At 46.6% G+C, this 15783-nt stretch overlaps 1 protein-coding gene across 3 annotated transcripts in view; it reads left to right on the forward strand.

Annotated features, from left to right (window-relative positions):
- Window positions 1–14979, forward strand: part of LOC119464418 (aldehyde dehydrogenase 1A1-like) — a 117406-nt gene extending 102427 nt beyond the window's left edge. For all 3 annotated transcript variants that reach the window (XM_049656533.1, XM_049656532.1, XM_049656534.1), the window contains 5 exons: window positions 4689–4873; window positions 6605–6927; window positions 11693–11767; window positions 11892–11931; window positions 14833–14979. In XM_049656533.1, coding sequence (XP_049512490.1) covers window positions 4689–4873; window positions 6605–6927; window positions 11693–11767; window positions 11892–11931; window positions 14833–14865 — 656 coding nt within the window. In that variant the 3' untranslated portion in view covers window positions 14866–14979. The remainder of the gene's footprint in view (window positions 1–4688; window positions 4874–6604; window positions 6928–11692; window positions 11768–11891; window positions 11932–14832) is intronic.
- Window positions 14980–15783: the final 804 nt, after the last annotated feature.

A 15783-nucleotide genomic window follows, 5' to 3' on the forward strand; every position in this document is an offset into this window, starting at 1 on the left:
GATAAAATCTTCGCCGCGCGCCGTATGCCCGAGCGGAAGCGTGCGGGGACGCACGCTGTCACGGAGAGCGAACGCAGTCAATCTTCCACGCGCAAGCAAGGAAGCGGGAAGCGAGCGCCGGAGGGAGCGTGGGGGGGGGGGGGGGGGGCGCATTTCTACTTTGCCAACAACCGCGCTCGTCGCTCGCTCGCACCGTCTCTTATCTCCACACGGCTCTGGCCTTTACGCGCTGTGCATTCGCCGCTCAGTTTCCGTTGAAGCGATAGACCGCACGTACCTTCGCCCGCTGCGGCGTATATGCGCTTGCTGCCAGCGTTTTGACAGTCGTTGTCTGCAGTCATTCAGTGTGATCTATTCATGTTTGTTTGTGCGCGCTCACACCACAGTTAGTAATAGTCGGGCCACATTTTCCAACGCACGCTACACATGCAATGCTGCCCGGATCGGCAGTGCAGCGCTACAGGTGTGTTCCTTCGCACGCGCTGCCCACGGGCAGCGCTTCTCATCAACACCAGCGTTTCGCACGCGCCTTCTCGTGGTCATCGAGTCTCTCTTCATGTCGGTCTACTTACGCCGCAGCACACCTGCTTACTTAATCAGCTCATGTTTACTACAATTCATATTGCTACCAAAGCCACTCACCTTACTTCGTATGACATTGCTGTGTTGCTATCGCATTCATTGCTTCGCCCTTAGGGCGAAACTGTGACATTTTTTTTACAGTTTCTAGTATATAAAAGTCTCTAAAAATGCAACAAAATTCTTTAGAATAGGTCCAGCAGTTGCCACATGTGAGCATTTATGCTTTTTACATCTATTTGAATAGGATAATTGCAGTTGTCCCCGCACTAACGCTTCCTCTTAACGCATGTTAACATCGCCTGATGTGAATGGCTGCGCAAGAAAGAATAAAATGTTACGTTAGTGGTGTATATGGAGGGTCGCACAATTGATTTATAACTGTTTCGGCTCTTTCTTATGCGTAAAGACAACAGAGACAAAGATTAAAAGTGAAAGGCAGGGACATTAACCAAGGACGCCCTCGGTTGGCTACCCTGCACTTGGGGAAGAGGAAAGGCGGAAAGATGTACAAGAAAAATGGATGGTAAAAACAATAAAGAGGCAGTCAGTTTGAATACACTCGCAGAGAAATGCTCGCTAAATGTCACAAGAGAGAGTGAGGGATATAAGGAAGGCAGGGATATTAACCAGTCAAGAGTCCGGTTGGCTACCCTACGCTGGAGGAAGGGAGAAGGGGAAGAGAAAGGAGGGAGTGAGAGAGAGAGAGGGTGGGGGGTATGGAGACGTGCACGGACCGTACTACACAGTCAAAGGCGCTCGTACAAACTAGACGCTCTTATAAAGCACAAAAGTGCCTTCTGAGCCGAACATTGCTGGGGACGGTATTATCTGTTCACTCAGAGGACTATCATCTAGTTTCCAAATATTCGTGAAGTAGTTCGTGCACTCCTTCGAGGAATTCAGTAGGGCTTCTGTGGTCTTGTGAATACAAGAATGCTTAGGCCAAGTAGCGGTATGTCATCCAAGCGACTGCGACTATCAGAGCACATCGTAGAGCGTCGAAGGACGGGTAGTGGCATAGAAGGTGCTGCGTTATCACTTAGTACCGACAAAAAATTACATGCAGTTATGTTGGCCCTTCCTATTAGGAATGAATGGACATTCGTAAGCGTGACGTCCAACCATGGGTGACATAATCAAGTTTTTTCGCGAAAGGCGAGTGTGGGGGGCAGGTGAAGTCGCAAGTCGGGATCGAAAGGATAAACGTGGGAGTTGGTGAAACACGCTGAATTAAATGCGAAGCATTCCTTGGCAAACATTTGCCACTTTACAGTATCTATCTATCTACTCTGGCAAGGAAACCAGAATTCAGGATCGCCATTCAGCCTCTAGAGTCTGTAAAGGAGTACGTTTATCTAGGTCAATTAATAATAGGGGACCCTGATCATGAGGAAGAAATTTACCGAGGAATAAAATTAGGTTGTTGTGCATACGGCAGGCTTTGCCAAATCCTGACTGGAAGCTTACCACTGTCGTTGAAAACAAAAGCGTACAATCATTGTATTCTACCGGTGCTAACATGTGAGGCAGAAACTTGGAGGTTAACAAAGAAGCTCGAGAACAAGTTAAGGACCGCACAAAGAGCGATGGAACGAAAAAATGTCGCAGTTTCGCCCGAAGGGCGAAGCATCGATTGCGATAGCAAATTAGTAGAGAGCCATTCGGAGTAGGGATAGTAGTTTTATCGGCTGCATAAACTTGGACACATTGGCTTACTAACTGAAATAACAATCGTGGTGTCAGTGTGCACAAGCAAACATAATTAGATCCCACTGAATGACCGCAGACAACGACTGTGAAAACGCTGGCAGCAAGCGCAGGTTCACGCGGTCTATCGCTTCAACGGAAACTGAGCGGCGAATTCACGGCGCATACAAAGGTCAGAGCCGTGTGGAGATAAGAGACGGTGCGGGCGACCGGCACCGCCGGGCAAAGGGCGCAGAGGAGAAGTTGTTGGCAGAGGAGAAGCTGCCCCCCCCCCCCCCCCCTCTTCCCGTTTCTTGCTTTCACGTGAGAGATTGAGTGGCAAGATACGCCTTTGGTGCCGGAGCACAGCGCCGCCCCGCCTCCCTCCCTTCCACACCCCCATGGTCTTTCGCGCGACGTTCGCGTTTGCTTTCCGCCGTGCGTTCGCTCTCCGTGATAGCGCGCGTCCCCCGCGCGCTTTCGCTCGCGCATAAGGCACGCGGCGACGATTTTATCGCCCTTGGAATCTATACGGAACCTCACGGTGACGGCGACGACGACGGCGACGCCGACGGCAGAAATCCGGTTGAAGTGTTCATATAATTGCTATCGCAATAAAATGTTAGGCCAAATGTTAAGAGACAGGAAGAGAGCGGTGTTGATCAGAAAGCGAACGGGGATAGCCAATGTTCTAGTTGACATTAAGAGAAAAAACGAAGCTGGGTAGTACATGTAATGCCTAGAGCAGATAACCGATGGCATTAGACTTACAGAATTGGTGACAAGGAAAGGGAATCGCAGTCAATGAGGGCAGAAACCTAGATGGGGTGATGAAGTTAGGAAATTTGAAGGCGCAAGTTGGAATCAGCTAGTGCAAGACAGGGGTAATTGGAGATCACAGGGAGAGGCCTTCGCCCTGCAGTGGACATAAATATAGGCTGATGATGATGACCGACCGACCGACCGACCGACCGACCGACCGACCGACCGACCGACCGACCGACCTCACCTCGCCTCACCTCACCTCCTACGTCTTGGTGCTCTCATGGTCGTTTCGTTGACTTTGTATTTACCAAAATTGGCATAGCATGACAACAGTGCATGACGAACATAAATGATAGGTCATGACATGCGTGTCATGTAGGTCATGAAACAGCCGCCTGCGTCTGGTTGCTCTCATGGTCGTTTCGTTAACTTGGTAGGCTCCCCACACACTGCTTCGCATACCATCGATTCCCACAGGGCGTGGGATCTGCCGGCTTTGTAAGCGAAGCTTTATAGGCTCACAAGTTTCGGCGGTGATGGTGGTGTCACGCTGAAAAGTGGGCCGATCCTGGTGATAGTGCAGAAAGGGTCAAAGCTCAATGGCACACACCAAATTACCAAGGACAAAAACGAAAGAAAGAAAGGAAGGAAGGAAAGAAGGAGTGGTTTGCTCTGTTTCCTTCTACTTTTGTTTCCCTTTCGTGCAACATTTCCTTCCGTTGTCTTGTACGTTTCCTTTTCTCGATGTATACATTTATTAACGTTTCTTTGATTACCATGACATGTCGTGAACTTTACGTTACCCTGACGAAGGTCAGATACACACACGGCAAGCTTCGCTTACCCCCATTTTCTCGACAAGGGAAGGGCAGGTGATTTTTCATCGTAGAAATATAATATGGCTGAAATTGACGCGCATCATACGTTCTCGAGAGTGGCATGGGTACCGGTAGATCTCGTTGAGGAGCCAAACGCGCTCTTTCATCGGCACTGTCGTTGCCGACAGTCCTACAATCGCTTGGCAACCATTGAAATAGAATGTCGTGTCTGTTCTCGAGCGCTTGCGGGTGAGCATGTCTTGTTTCATAGGGGCGAGAATTCGCCTTTGTCCAACGGCTAAATAAAGATTTGAGAATGCGTGAAGGAAGAAAGCTGTGGGAAGTACGCTTAAGTTAGCCATTGAGCTCTTACTCATTCTTGAATCATAATCTTGAAGAACGCGTAAACCTGCGTAGTTATATTTTTTTTACTTAATATACTTCCCATCCGCAGCATGAATCGTACTTGTGTAGACGTGTCAAATTATTCCAGATTCCGGGTTGTAGCAAAAGTTCGGATCTAAACAATTTTGCCATTTCAATGACGCTCCCCGAATTTGATAGAAAGAGTGGAAAGGGGCTGGTGAGAGAATTCTGTATATACTGTAGCTGTTAGACCGGCAAAGTGAAGAGAGCTGTGTGGAGATGCGCGCTAAAAGTTAAGTGAAAAAAAAAAAAGAATATGTGGTGACATAGTATGGACAACAATGGGCTGGGGTGCATTCTTCAATGTTTCTGTTAGATAGTCTCCAAGGCTTGACGATACGGCAGTAATTACGGCGCTCTTAACATGCCGAGGGGCTTTGATGACGTAGAAGTAAATGGTTTTCCATGCAGTGGAATTGGCGGCGGCTGTGGCACATCATTGCGTGTTCGTGAACACGGGCCAAGTGTGCTGCGCTCCGACACGCACCTTCGTGCACAAGGACGTGTACGAGCAGTTCGTCGCCGCCTCCGTCAAGATGGCGCAGGCACGGGTGCTGGGAGACCCCTTCGAAGAGACCACCCAACAGGGACCGCAGGTGGGACCTCTTGCTAAGCCACCAGTGTTGCCTAAAGGGAGCGGAGATATTGTTCGAAGGCCGAAATGCTCGAATGAAAAGCATTTAATTTGTTAAAGCACAACTAACCTTGATCAAATATTTAATTAAAGATGGAGGGAATTTTATACGTACTCGAAAAGCTTGAAATCTATTCTCCGCGATTGCTGAAGATTTCAAGTGTTCAGTAAATTGGAAGAATGCCAGCATCATACAAATCCATAACAAGGAGTCGTTAATGAATTGAAAAACTATAGCCCCATTAGCTTGCTTTTAGTATTGCACAAAATATTAGCCTCTCTATGTGGCTTTCATAGATTGCGAGAAGGCATTTTATTCAGTAGAGATAGCAGCAGTCATGGAGGTGTTGCGTAGTAAGGAATACAGGAAGCGTACGTGAATATCTTAGCAAATATCTATAAAGACTCCAAAGATACCTTAATCCTACTCAAGACAAACGGGAAAATACTGACCAAGAGAGAGTTCAGACAAGCAGATACAATTTTTCGAATGCTATGCACTCCGTGCTTAAATTTATTCAAGTCATTAGACTGGGAAGGATCAGGAGAGAGGGTCAACGGCGAATGGCTCAATAACGCGTGCCCTTTGCAGATGTCGTTATCATGTTCAGCAACACTGGAGGTGCTTGCAGCCGATGGATAATGTTCTTAGCCGATAAAATTTAAGCGTAAGGTGGAATATTAATATGCAGCCAGCGGACAAAGGTTATGTGCAATAGCCGGGCAAAAAAGCGATAGTTTTTGATTGGCAGTCAGCATCTAGAATATCTGCAGGAGTGCGTTTAACGAAGCTATTTTCTCAAAAGGGACTTAAAAATGGAGTGGAGCGCGTACAACAGTCATTGCCAAGTCGTGACCGGCAGCTTACCGATATCCTAGAAAAGAAAAAAATATATAATCATTGCGTTTTAGCGACACCAACATATGGGGCTGAAACTGGGAGCTTAAAAAGACGCTTGGGAAGAAGTTAAGGACCGCGCAACGAGCAATGGAACAAAAAATGTTAGGTGTGAGCTTAAGAGAAAAGAAGACAGCGATGTGGGTTACAGACCAAACGTGAAATCACCAAGCGGCGAGACTGGGAGTTGTAGTTATTCCGAAAAAGGCCAAAAAGATGACTTGATAATGAAGCAGCAAGAAGCTCCGTAACAAGACTAATTTTAATTTCTTAGTGGCATCCACCCCACCAGTGAGTACAGGTTTCATGAGCTCGGCTAGCATGCCGGGAAACTGTGCCAAATGATTACGACGCAATTCAGGACAGGCGATTGGAAATGGAAAAGCGACAAACGAGTGTTTCAACGTTTCAGCAAATTTGGCAGTCAATTCTTACCCTAATCAATAACCAGTCCCGTTAATTTCATCTCGCGCAAACGCTACCACATGAGTTTCAGCTGTAAAGTAATCTGAGAGGCGTAAAAGTAAGGACACTCAAGTTTCCTTAGAATGTATTTTTATCTCTTCTCTCTACTCGGCGTCGAATGAGCATGTTTTAGCTCGATCAAAGCTTGTGTGGAATACGTTCTAGGGATTATTGTCTTACTGGGTTTGATGAGCTCAACTCGTTGGAGACGCATACAGCTGCTCCAACGGTTCTCACAAGATGTTGCCCCATATTATATTTCAGGAACTGTTCTGCCAAAGTACATTCATTTCACGCTTCCTTCAAGGGTCTTCCCCTCGCCTTATGCAGGTCAGCAAGGAGCAGATGGAGCGTGTGCTGGGCTACGTGGAGGCCGGCAAGCGCGAAGGCGCCCGGCTGCAGTGCGGAGGCCAGCGCCACGGCAGCCGCGGCTACTTCGTCCAGCCCACGGTGTTCTCCGACGTGCACGACGACATGACCATCGCCCGCGAGGAAATCTTCGGCCCCGTGCAGAGCCTCTTCAAGTTCAGCTCCACCGAGGAGGTCATCGAGCGCGCCAACAGGACCACGTACGGACTCGCCGCGGGACTCTTCACCCGTGACCTGAACACGGCGCACACCGTGTCGCACGCCCTCCAAGCGGGCGTCGTTTGGTAAGCCATTTCGCGAAATTCCGGTGGAAATGGGGGCATGAAAAACCGTTCTTACATGGACGTTGCTCTTTTCCCGTGAAAAACGAGAGCGAAATCAAGACTAGTATACAACGTATGACTTGTAATGCTATGCTATACCTAAATTTTTAACAGCGGAGCCGTTTAAGCTTTTGGTTAGGCCGCATAGGGCGAGCAAAAACTGTGGGCCGATCCTGTAGGTAGTTAAAAAAGGGTCCAAACGCAATGACGCATACCGCTGTGAACTAGCGAAGTTGTTTAAGCTCGAGGATGGTCCGTCGAGTGTACGCCGCGAAACCTCCACCTGGCGATGACGTCGCTGTGCGTCGCCTAGCAACGCTTCGCCACATCTGCGCTGACCGCGCCGAGCCTCGCCACAGATCCTTCGCCTTAGCTTTGCCGAGCCATGACGTCACCGCGCCGTGCGGAGTGGTTGCAGCGACTGCGCAGACACGGAGCTAAGCCGTGACGTCACTGCACCGACCCACGGCATATACAGCTCTGCGTCGCCGACGCGGCGACACCAAAGCTCCGTCGTCTCCGCGCCGAGCACATCGCCGCGAAGTTGGGGAGGCCGAAGAATAGCGTCACTCCCGAAGCAGAGGAAGCGCGGCGCGAAAGCCGCCGCTCCCGGAGATACTCGAGAGCGAGTGAGACGACTTCGGTCCGCTCCCGAGTATTGCGCCGCCGAAGTGGCGGCGAAACGTCGGTGATTTGTCGACTCGGCAAAACGTGGCCGAGTCTCGAAGCATAACCTCGCAAAAACTTGGCCGAACCGAGATAAAGGTAGGTGGGGTTGCCAGCTTGGCTGTTTTCCCAGTCTTCGCACCCCTAGTGTGAAGCTGTCCCTATTTTTTTTATCAGCTGTGGTGTTACGGCAGCCGCATTTTCTTTCTTTCTTTATTTATTTATTTATTTATTTATTTATTTATTTATTTATTTATTTATTTATTTATTTATTTATTTATTTATACTGTCAATTGCAATAGGGATTATAACAAGAGGGTAAGAAGAGACAGGGATTTAGTAAAAAACAAAAAAAAAAAAACAATATACAGTCAAGGGTCGCGAAATTTACGGATGGAATACGTACTACAAACTCTACAAAAGTAAATTGTGCTGACAAAATGACATTGGCACTTGAGTTAAATCAGAAGAAAGACAAAAAACATCATCATCAGCCTATATTTATGCCCACTTCAGGATGAAGGCTTCTCCCTGTGATCTCCAATTACCCCTGTCTTGCGCTAGCTGATTCCAACTTGCGCCTGCAAATTTCTTAACTAATGTGGCGTGGATCAGAGAAGTAGAACACGCGGCTTCTAATCTTGAAAGACAAAAACGTAACACTGTTTTAAAATTCCAAGGCTAGCAAATCGCTTTCAATTAGTTTAGAGAAACGGGCTAAGGATGTGGTACTGGTAATGGAGGGGTCAGATTATTCCATTCTCTGATCGCCAGGGGAAAACAAACAAGAATTTCAGGGCATCTGTGTAGAATCTGTAAGAAGCAAGAGTATGGCGCGAGCCAATGGGGCCCTGAAATAAGGGCGTCACCCTACGAGGAAGTCGCCCTGCCTCACCAGCAATAAATGCTTTCTTTCTCACTCTTGGTGCGCATTACTTAATATAACGGGACTTGTCTATATTTAGATGGTTGTGTAACAGTCGGTACATTACCTTTAAGCGCGCTAATTTTGTCTGTCTTCTTATGGTTTGTAATCCAGCCTTCTTAAGCAATTCTGTAGGCGAATTGTTCGGTTAAATTTGTTAAAAATGACCCTAAGCGCTTTTCTTTGAGCTCCTCCTAGCTTGTTGGTTAGTTTTTTTTTGTGTGTGTGTGTGTGTATACGGAAACCAAGCAGTGTTTGCGTATTCCTAGATGGGTCTGGTAAGTGTATTATAGGCAAGTTACTTAGGTGTTGCTAGCTGTAATCGTCTTTTTAGGAAAAGCAGTGTTTTTATTGCAGATGATGTGATGTATTGATTATTAGAATCCCATCGTAGGTCTTGGGAAAATATGACACCTAGATATTTATGCTCCTTACCTTAAGACAGGGTAGTTGAATTAATAGTATAATTAAAGTCGGATGAATGCTTTTTTCTAGTTATGCATAACAAAGTGGGCTTTCTTTCGTTGATGTGTATTTGACAATCTCTGCATCACATTGAAACTGCCTCTAAGGCGGTATTTAAGGTGATGTGGTCATCATGAGAATTGATTTCTTTGTACAGAATACAGTCGTCTGCAAACAACCTGAATCCAACATTAGCAGATGAAGGCAGATCGTTCACAAAAAGTAAGAATAATACCGGTGCCAAAACGCTACCCTGCGGTACACCAGAGGTCACCGGTATGACTAAGGATTTCACATGATTGAGTTCTACTAATTGCGATCTCTTTGTGAGGAAGTTGGTAAGTTGCGATCTGTCTTTGGCCGTAGGTTGTCACCGTGAAATACTTCCTGGGCTAGTGCTATGTACAGCGTTCATTGATACTGTATTCTATACTTCTAATAATGAGCTTATGATGATAAGAACACTTGAAATAAAATTTGAGAGAATAAATCGGGGGCGAAGTGGCGAATTACCTTCCGCGGCAATCGGCAGTTCTCATGGTGATAGCCGCTACATGAGTAAACGCTTGCGAAAGGCACTTGAAAGCACGAATTATTCTTGACAGATCTATATTGATTGTTGTCACCTGTAAGTCAAAAGCAAACAAACGGCGTCAAGGCCTCCTGCAACCACGGACGGTATGCTTTGCAGGCACCGGCAGAACTTTGACCTCATGCTGAGGATCACAAGACGCCTTTTCTGCGTCTTCGCAAGTCTGTTATTTTCCTCAGACAGAGTTCTATTTACGTATGAGGTGTTCTTGTACGAGAGTGGCACAAAGACAAACGCTGCTTGCGTCGGGGAGAGAGCATATAGTGCCCGAGAACTTTATGCTCTCCTCACATCAGGCGCATGTCACATTTTGTGAGGTGCGTGAGCGTTCAGAGACTCGCAAGAAGTTTATCATGAAACGTCTTTAATAGGCACATATGTCTCATTGATACGCGGACGGCCTCGGTGGTTCTGGTTTGCGAGGAACTTGCGGTGGTTTTAGCTCAGGATCCGATCGTCCTCCATGGAGACTACCTATGCGGCAAAATAAGTTGATCTCCTCATAAGTGAAGAGCTACTTTCCTGACTTCATTGTCAGGCATGGGGATTTGAAAGCCGCTAGTAGATCATGTAGTCTTCTCTTAAGCACTTGTTGAAACTGGAATGGTGGCATCATCCAAGCAGACGAGACATGTACCCCATTAAAATCGTGCCATCTATGTGTACATATTCTAAGGAATGAATCTGACGCGCAGAAAAGCACAAGATGACATGCCTTTGTGTTGCAATAAAGCATAAGAAACATTTTATGGTCCGCTTCGTCGATAAGCTGAACGACTCGTCTGCATTCCTCAAATCCATAGACTAAATGTATTTGCTGTATAGCACGGTTGGCCCAGAGCGTCATGGATTCCAAGGAGTGGATATCCGCTCCTTTTCGTTAAATCGTTCAAATGACGTTAATGAGCGCAGTATTCAGGGAGCTGTTTCTTTTCTCCATTGTCCAGGATCGATGAAATGAAAGATATTGGTGTGTATTTTGACAAAACACTAAGCTTCTCTTCACATGCTAAATATGCCAAACAACGTGCCCTTCGCGCTCTTGGTGTTGTTTGTCGTATATTATCGCGTGACTTCCACTACCCTGTTGCCTTTTCTGGAATTGTATTCTACTATGTGCCTTCCACTTCTAGAGTATGCCTCGGTAGTTTGGGGCTGAATGTGGAATTCTAATTCTGAGCTCACTGAACTCGTCCAGAATAAATTGATCTCTACTTTTAAGCACCACGTTTGCCGTTCTGACAACCATAGTCCAGCCCTCTCAAATATACCTCAACTCTCACCTCTAAAATCACGACGTATTAAGTCAGGCCTTCTGTTCCTCTATGAGGTCGTCCTTGACATTATAAACTGTCTAAAGATTCTTGATCATGTGCAATTTCCTTGCCGCAAAAGTATACCAGGCAGCATTCCGTGTTTTCTACGTGGCCTTGTTGCATTAGAGGTTCGACTCCAAAAAAAAAAAAAAAAAAAAAAAACGTAATAAGTATTCTGCCTGTACTGACATATTTCAGTTTTTTGTGTTTTGTATATATATAAATAATCGTGTTGTATGCTTAACTCCCGTTCACGCCTGCCTCCTCGTTTTCTGCTTCCCTGTCTCACATTGTTTTGTCCACCATATTTCTCTTCTATATACATTTTGTCTTGCGTATTACTTTTAAGGTGCACCACTACGAAGGCTCCGTAGCTGTTCCTGGGCACTATGATAAACATTTGATTGATTGATTGATTGATTGATTGATTGATTGATTGTTGAGGGCTAGGGGAGCGCCCCGAGGGGTGTCGGTGTAAGCTGGTTGAAGCACTGAGAAATGGCTTGTCGGCAGGCAGTGTGTACTTCGAATGTCTTTTAGAAGCGTACCTTTTGGCTGCTGAAACTAAGCCTCTGTTTCTGTCAACTTCACGTCAATCGCTTGATTGCTCTGTTTGTCGTTGTTCATCTTCTTTTAACAGTGAGCAGCATTTGCGATAAACGCAGCTCCTACACTTTCTTCGATATATTTTGTTACAATTGTTTCAGGCAACGAAATGCGTTCAATGAGTGTGCCTTATACCTACTCTATCGCCTCCCCCAGGATTAACACGTTCATGGAATTGGGCGCGCAGACTCCGTTTGGAGGCTACAAGATGTCAGGACTTTCACGTGAAATGTAAGTTTCGCGTAAAAAGCATTCCGCCCGAATTTCTATTTGCTCCCTCCCGCTCAATAACTCGGGAAGCACAATGAAGTCAATGAAGCAGAATAACCCGTTTTCTACCTTTACTATATTACAGGGGCGAAGATGGCATCCTGGCATACACGGAAGTTAAGACGGTGAGAAAGATGCAAACAATTTCTCCGTGTGCCCTATAGACCTTTGACCATATTCAACTGTAGCGCAAAATGATGCAGCACAAGAGAAGGATACAAGCCCGATCGCTGCATTTACAACTTATTGTTATTAGGAAATTGTGAGCCCAGGTAACAACCAGGGCCCGTATTCATAAAAATCGATGGACATCTACGTAGGAACAACTGCCAGCCAGTTGTGGCATTGCGAACATTTTTTAGAAGGCGGCTGGTCGATAGAAAGCAGTTCCTACTAACTAGAACCTTTCGGCCTCAGGAGCGCACGTGCTGTACAACATAAAAAAAGTCAGTTTCACAAAAATCAGGGCGTTAAAAAAAAAACAAAAAAAAAAATCGGGCAAGGTCGCGCAAAGCTTAGGCACAGCGAAATTTACTGGCTGCTACTGCTAGGTATTAACTTGGTTGCTGCTAGGTCTTAACTTGGTTTAATTTAACTACGCATGTAGGAAGGTATTCTCGAGCGATATTTTCGGAGGTACCTTCCCTTTCGCGACATTTCGCGTGACTAGCGCTGGACGCGTCGGCGCCTACGAGCGACAGCGTTCCTGGCATGCCGCGAACGCAGGCAGGCTAACCAAGGTTGGCACAGTGCCAAGAACGCTGCTGCTTTCCGACGCCGAACGCGTTGAAGGCTAGCCACTCGATATCAATCGGGCAGCTTCGCTGTGCCTTGGGCTTTGCGCGGCCCAGTGCAAGCTTTCGCCTTCTTTTTTTTTCTCCTAGCTCAGCGCGCGGCGGAGAGAAGAGAGGCGGGGGTCGGGAAGGCAGGGGAGCTGGCGAGGAGACGACCGCGTACGCATGCACGCGGTCTCCTCCGCTTCCTCCGGGTTTCCATGGCTACGGCGCGGCAGTTTCTTGGCACGCACCACAAATTACGGCTGGCTTAAACAGCTGCCCTGTTAAAAAAAGTGCTGCGAACGATGTCATTTGCGATCGAGATAAATCTCAGATACGAACTGTTTTAATGTTGTACTGCGCGTATGCATCCGCTCCTGGTTTTTAATTTAAACTCACCTTTTCCTAATAAATATTCAATTGTAAGTGTATCGATCGTGTGTGTCTCCTCTTCCGTTTGTGCTCCATATTTTTGCGCTATAGTTAAACATAGTCAGCCTGCACCAACTCGTCCAATTTCCTGTTTTATAGACGCTCAGTATATTTGTTTTGGTCGTGCTACTGCACAGCTCCAGCTTTCTTCTTTACATCACGCAAAAGTATTTTTTTTTGCTTTTTTTAAGTCCAGCTGTTTCACAGCGAAGCTGGTAATAGGGCAGTTTCACATCGATTCTCGTGCTGCGAAAGTCGTCGGCGAAGACCGGCGCTCAGCGGCCTGGTCGATATCACAGCAATTAAGCAAGACTTGAGAATGGGCTTGTTGATACTCCGTAACTTGAAGCGCGAAGGAAAAGCAGCGACGACAGGGCAGGCACGGACAAGCGCTTGTCCGTGTTGTCACTGCTTATCCTTAGGACTTGAAGTTTAGTTGCCACGGCATCAAAGAAGACCCATTAACGCAACCCGAGTTGGAGCCCCGAATATTTTTCAAATGTAGTTATCAGTGATTGTAAAATTACACTGGCAAATTAGCTGTAAGTGCGAGATAAATGCGTTAGCATTACGTTGCACCTCTCTGAGATCCCGGATCCATGATTTAAACAGCGTTCACCACATTACAAAGGGTTGTTGAGGAGTTCACTCGAGGACTTCACTTATCTTTGTAAGTTGAAACCCCCGTGTAGGGTAGCAAAGTGGACTAAGTCTGGTTAAGCTGCCTGCCTTTCCTTGCTCCCTACTCCCTCTCTTGAAAAAAAGTGCAGGCTCGCACAGAAAAGCAACAACAAATATTTCATTTCGACGTTTCGGCCGGGGCCTTTCCTTCATGAACCAGTCGGGACTCTTCGGGCCGAAATGTCGATATTAAATGTTTCATTTTCATTTTCTACGTGCGCCTGCGCTTCTTTCAGCTTATTAAACGTCTCTGCTACATAGCCGGTTTTCCACACTTCACACATATGCATTTATTCCTAATTTGACGGTCTAATGCTGACGCATTAAAATAAATGTTACCATGGGTATACCCCACTGGAAAGGGCAACAGGGATCAGGTTAGGCAGTAAACCGTTATTTTTGTTTCTCAAGTCGCGTTTTACTGGCTCCACGTTGGAGGTCAGCTGTTAGCCTGTACGGCTGCGGAGATGACAGCTGGCGCCGTTGTCGGCATCAAATGCGAGTCAAAGAGCACGCAGCCTGCGTGGCAGCCCCAATCCGTGTGGCCACAGCGTCGGTAAGCACGCGCAGCCGGCGTCGGTGGTGATTCTGATGAACTGCCAGCGACGCAGCCCTACGAGGCCGTCGGAACGCGCATCCCAGGCGACGTGTATAACGCTGACCATAGAATTACAAAATGTCGGATATCGCGAAGCACTTGAAAAGGATCCGGTATAGCGAAATAATTGCACCGCATTTGGTAAAGAGTATGGTGTGAGAACTCGCTTACACACCTTCGCTAGAGTGTACGAGGTATCAGTTGTTCAAATTGTCATACAACTGCGAATGACGTTTTTGTCTTTCAACTTTATTTTTGGTTCAGGGGTGTTATCGTATGTTCTCCTATCGAAACTTTTTCTCATTTGGTGAAGTGCGCAGTGACATACAGTGCTCAAAGACAACACAATAATGCGGGAGTACAACACAAGGCACAGTGCAACGTAAGCACAGTCCATAGAAGTAAATTTTTATAACGCATGCCACACGATATGAGGAAATCTGGTCAATCACATCTTAAGCAATGTAAACAAGACACGTCCTTTCTTTTACTTTGCGCCAAAGTCTGACTGTATGTGCATGCTCTTTTTACTCCAACAGATTGTGACGAAGATATCCGAAAAGAATTCGTGAACAAGCTGGTTCGAGTAAGCCGGGGTCTGATCTTCGAAGCTTCCCTTGCGCTCCTTTTACACATTATATGGGCAACGTTGAAGTTGAAATACATTATTGGCATATCGTACGATGCCGACACATGAAATGACATCGGAGATGTAAAAATATGATAATAAAGAAGGCAAGATTTTCCAGCTATATAAGTCCACTGGATTGAAACGCACAACTGCATTGTCGGCAAAAGCTCAGTCCTATTCACGACTCCAGAAATTCATGCGGCACTTAGCTGCGAGCGCAGGAAACCTCGCACGAAGGTCGGAGCAGACGCTCCGTCCGTAGCCTCCGTATAGTGGTAGTTTTGCGATCGGGTGCGCTTCTAGAACGATGGAGCCGCCACCCTAAGAAACTCCGCACGGCCAAGGAATTTTGCTGAGTTTTGCCGTGTTCATCAGCAAGACGGAAAGACAAGCCTATTTACTTTCAGCAAATTTCCCCTTGCACCAAATATCGGCGCTGAAAGGATTCCGCATCGCAAAGCTGGGACGACGCCAACGGTTGTGTTCTCGGCATCTTGTTCGAGACATGTTCTCTTTTTTTTTTTCTCCCAGGCGAGAATCAGTTTGTTCTTAATATGAAGAGAATGCGAACTTCTTACTTCTACCACAATTGCAGTAAAGCGCTGCGACGACCTTCAGAGAGCTTGCTTTGAGGTTGTTAGCGCTATCATGTTAATGTAGTTTCATATGATAGCCGGCGTGGTAATGTGGTTTTAGTTCAAATGTCTCCACAGCACTCAATCGTTTTTTTTTTTTTAACGAGGCTGTTATAGCGAATACATGCGGCGCACAGCGTGGGGACGCCGCGTGAGGTACATGTGGTACATCAGCGAAAATCGGAACATCAGAGTTTCAGGTGCTCCTGTGTAACATTGGTAAA

The sequence above is a fragment of the Dermacentor silvarum genome, chromosome 9, assembly GCF_013339745.2.
Source record: "Dermacentor silvarum isolate Dsil-2018 chromosome 9, BIME_Dsil_1.4, whole genome shotgun sequence".
Classification (NCBI taxonomy): domain Eukaryota; kingdom Metazoa; phylum Arthropoda; class Arachnida; order Ixodida; family Ixodidae; genus Dermacentor; species Dermacentor silvarum.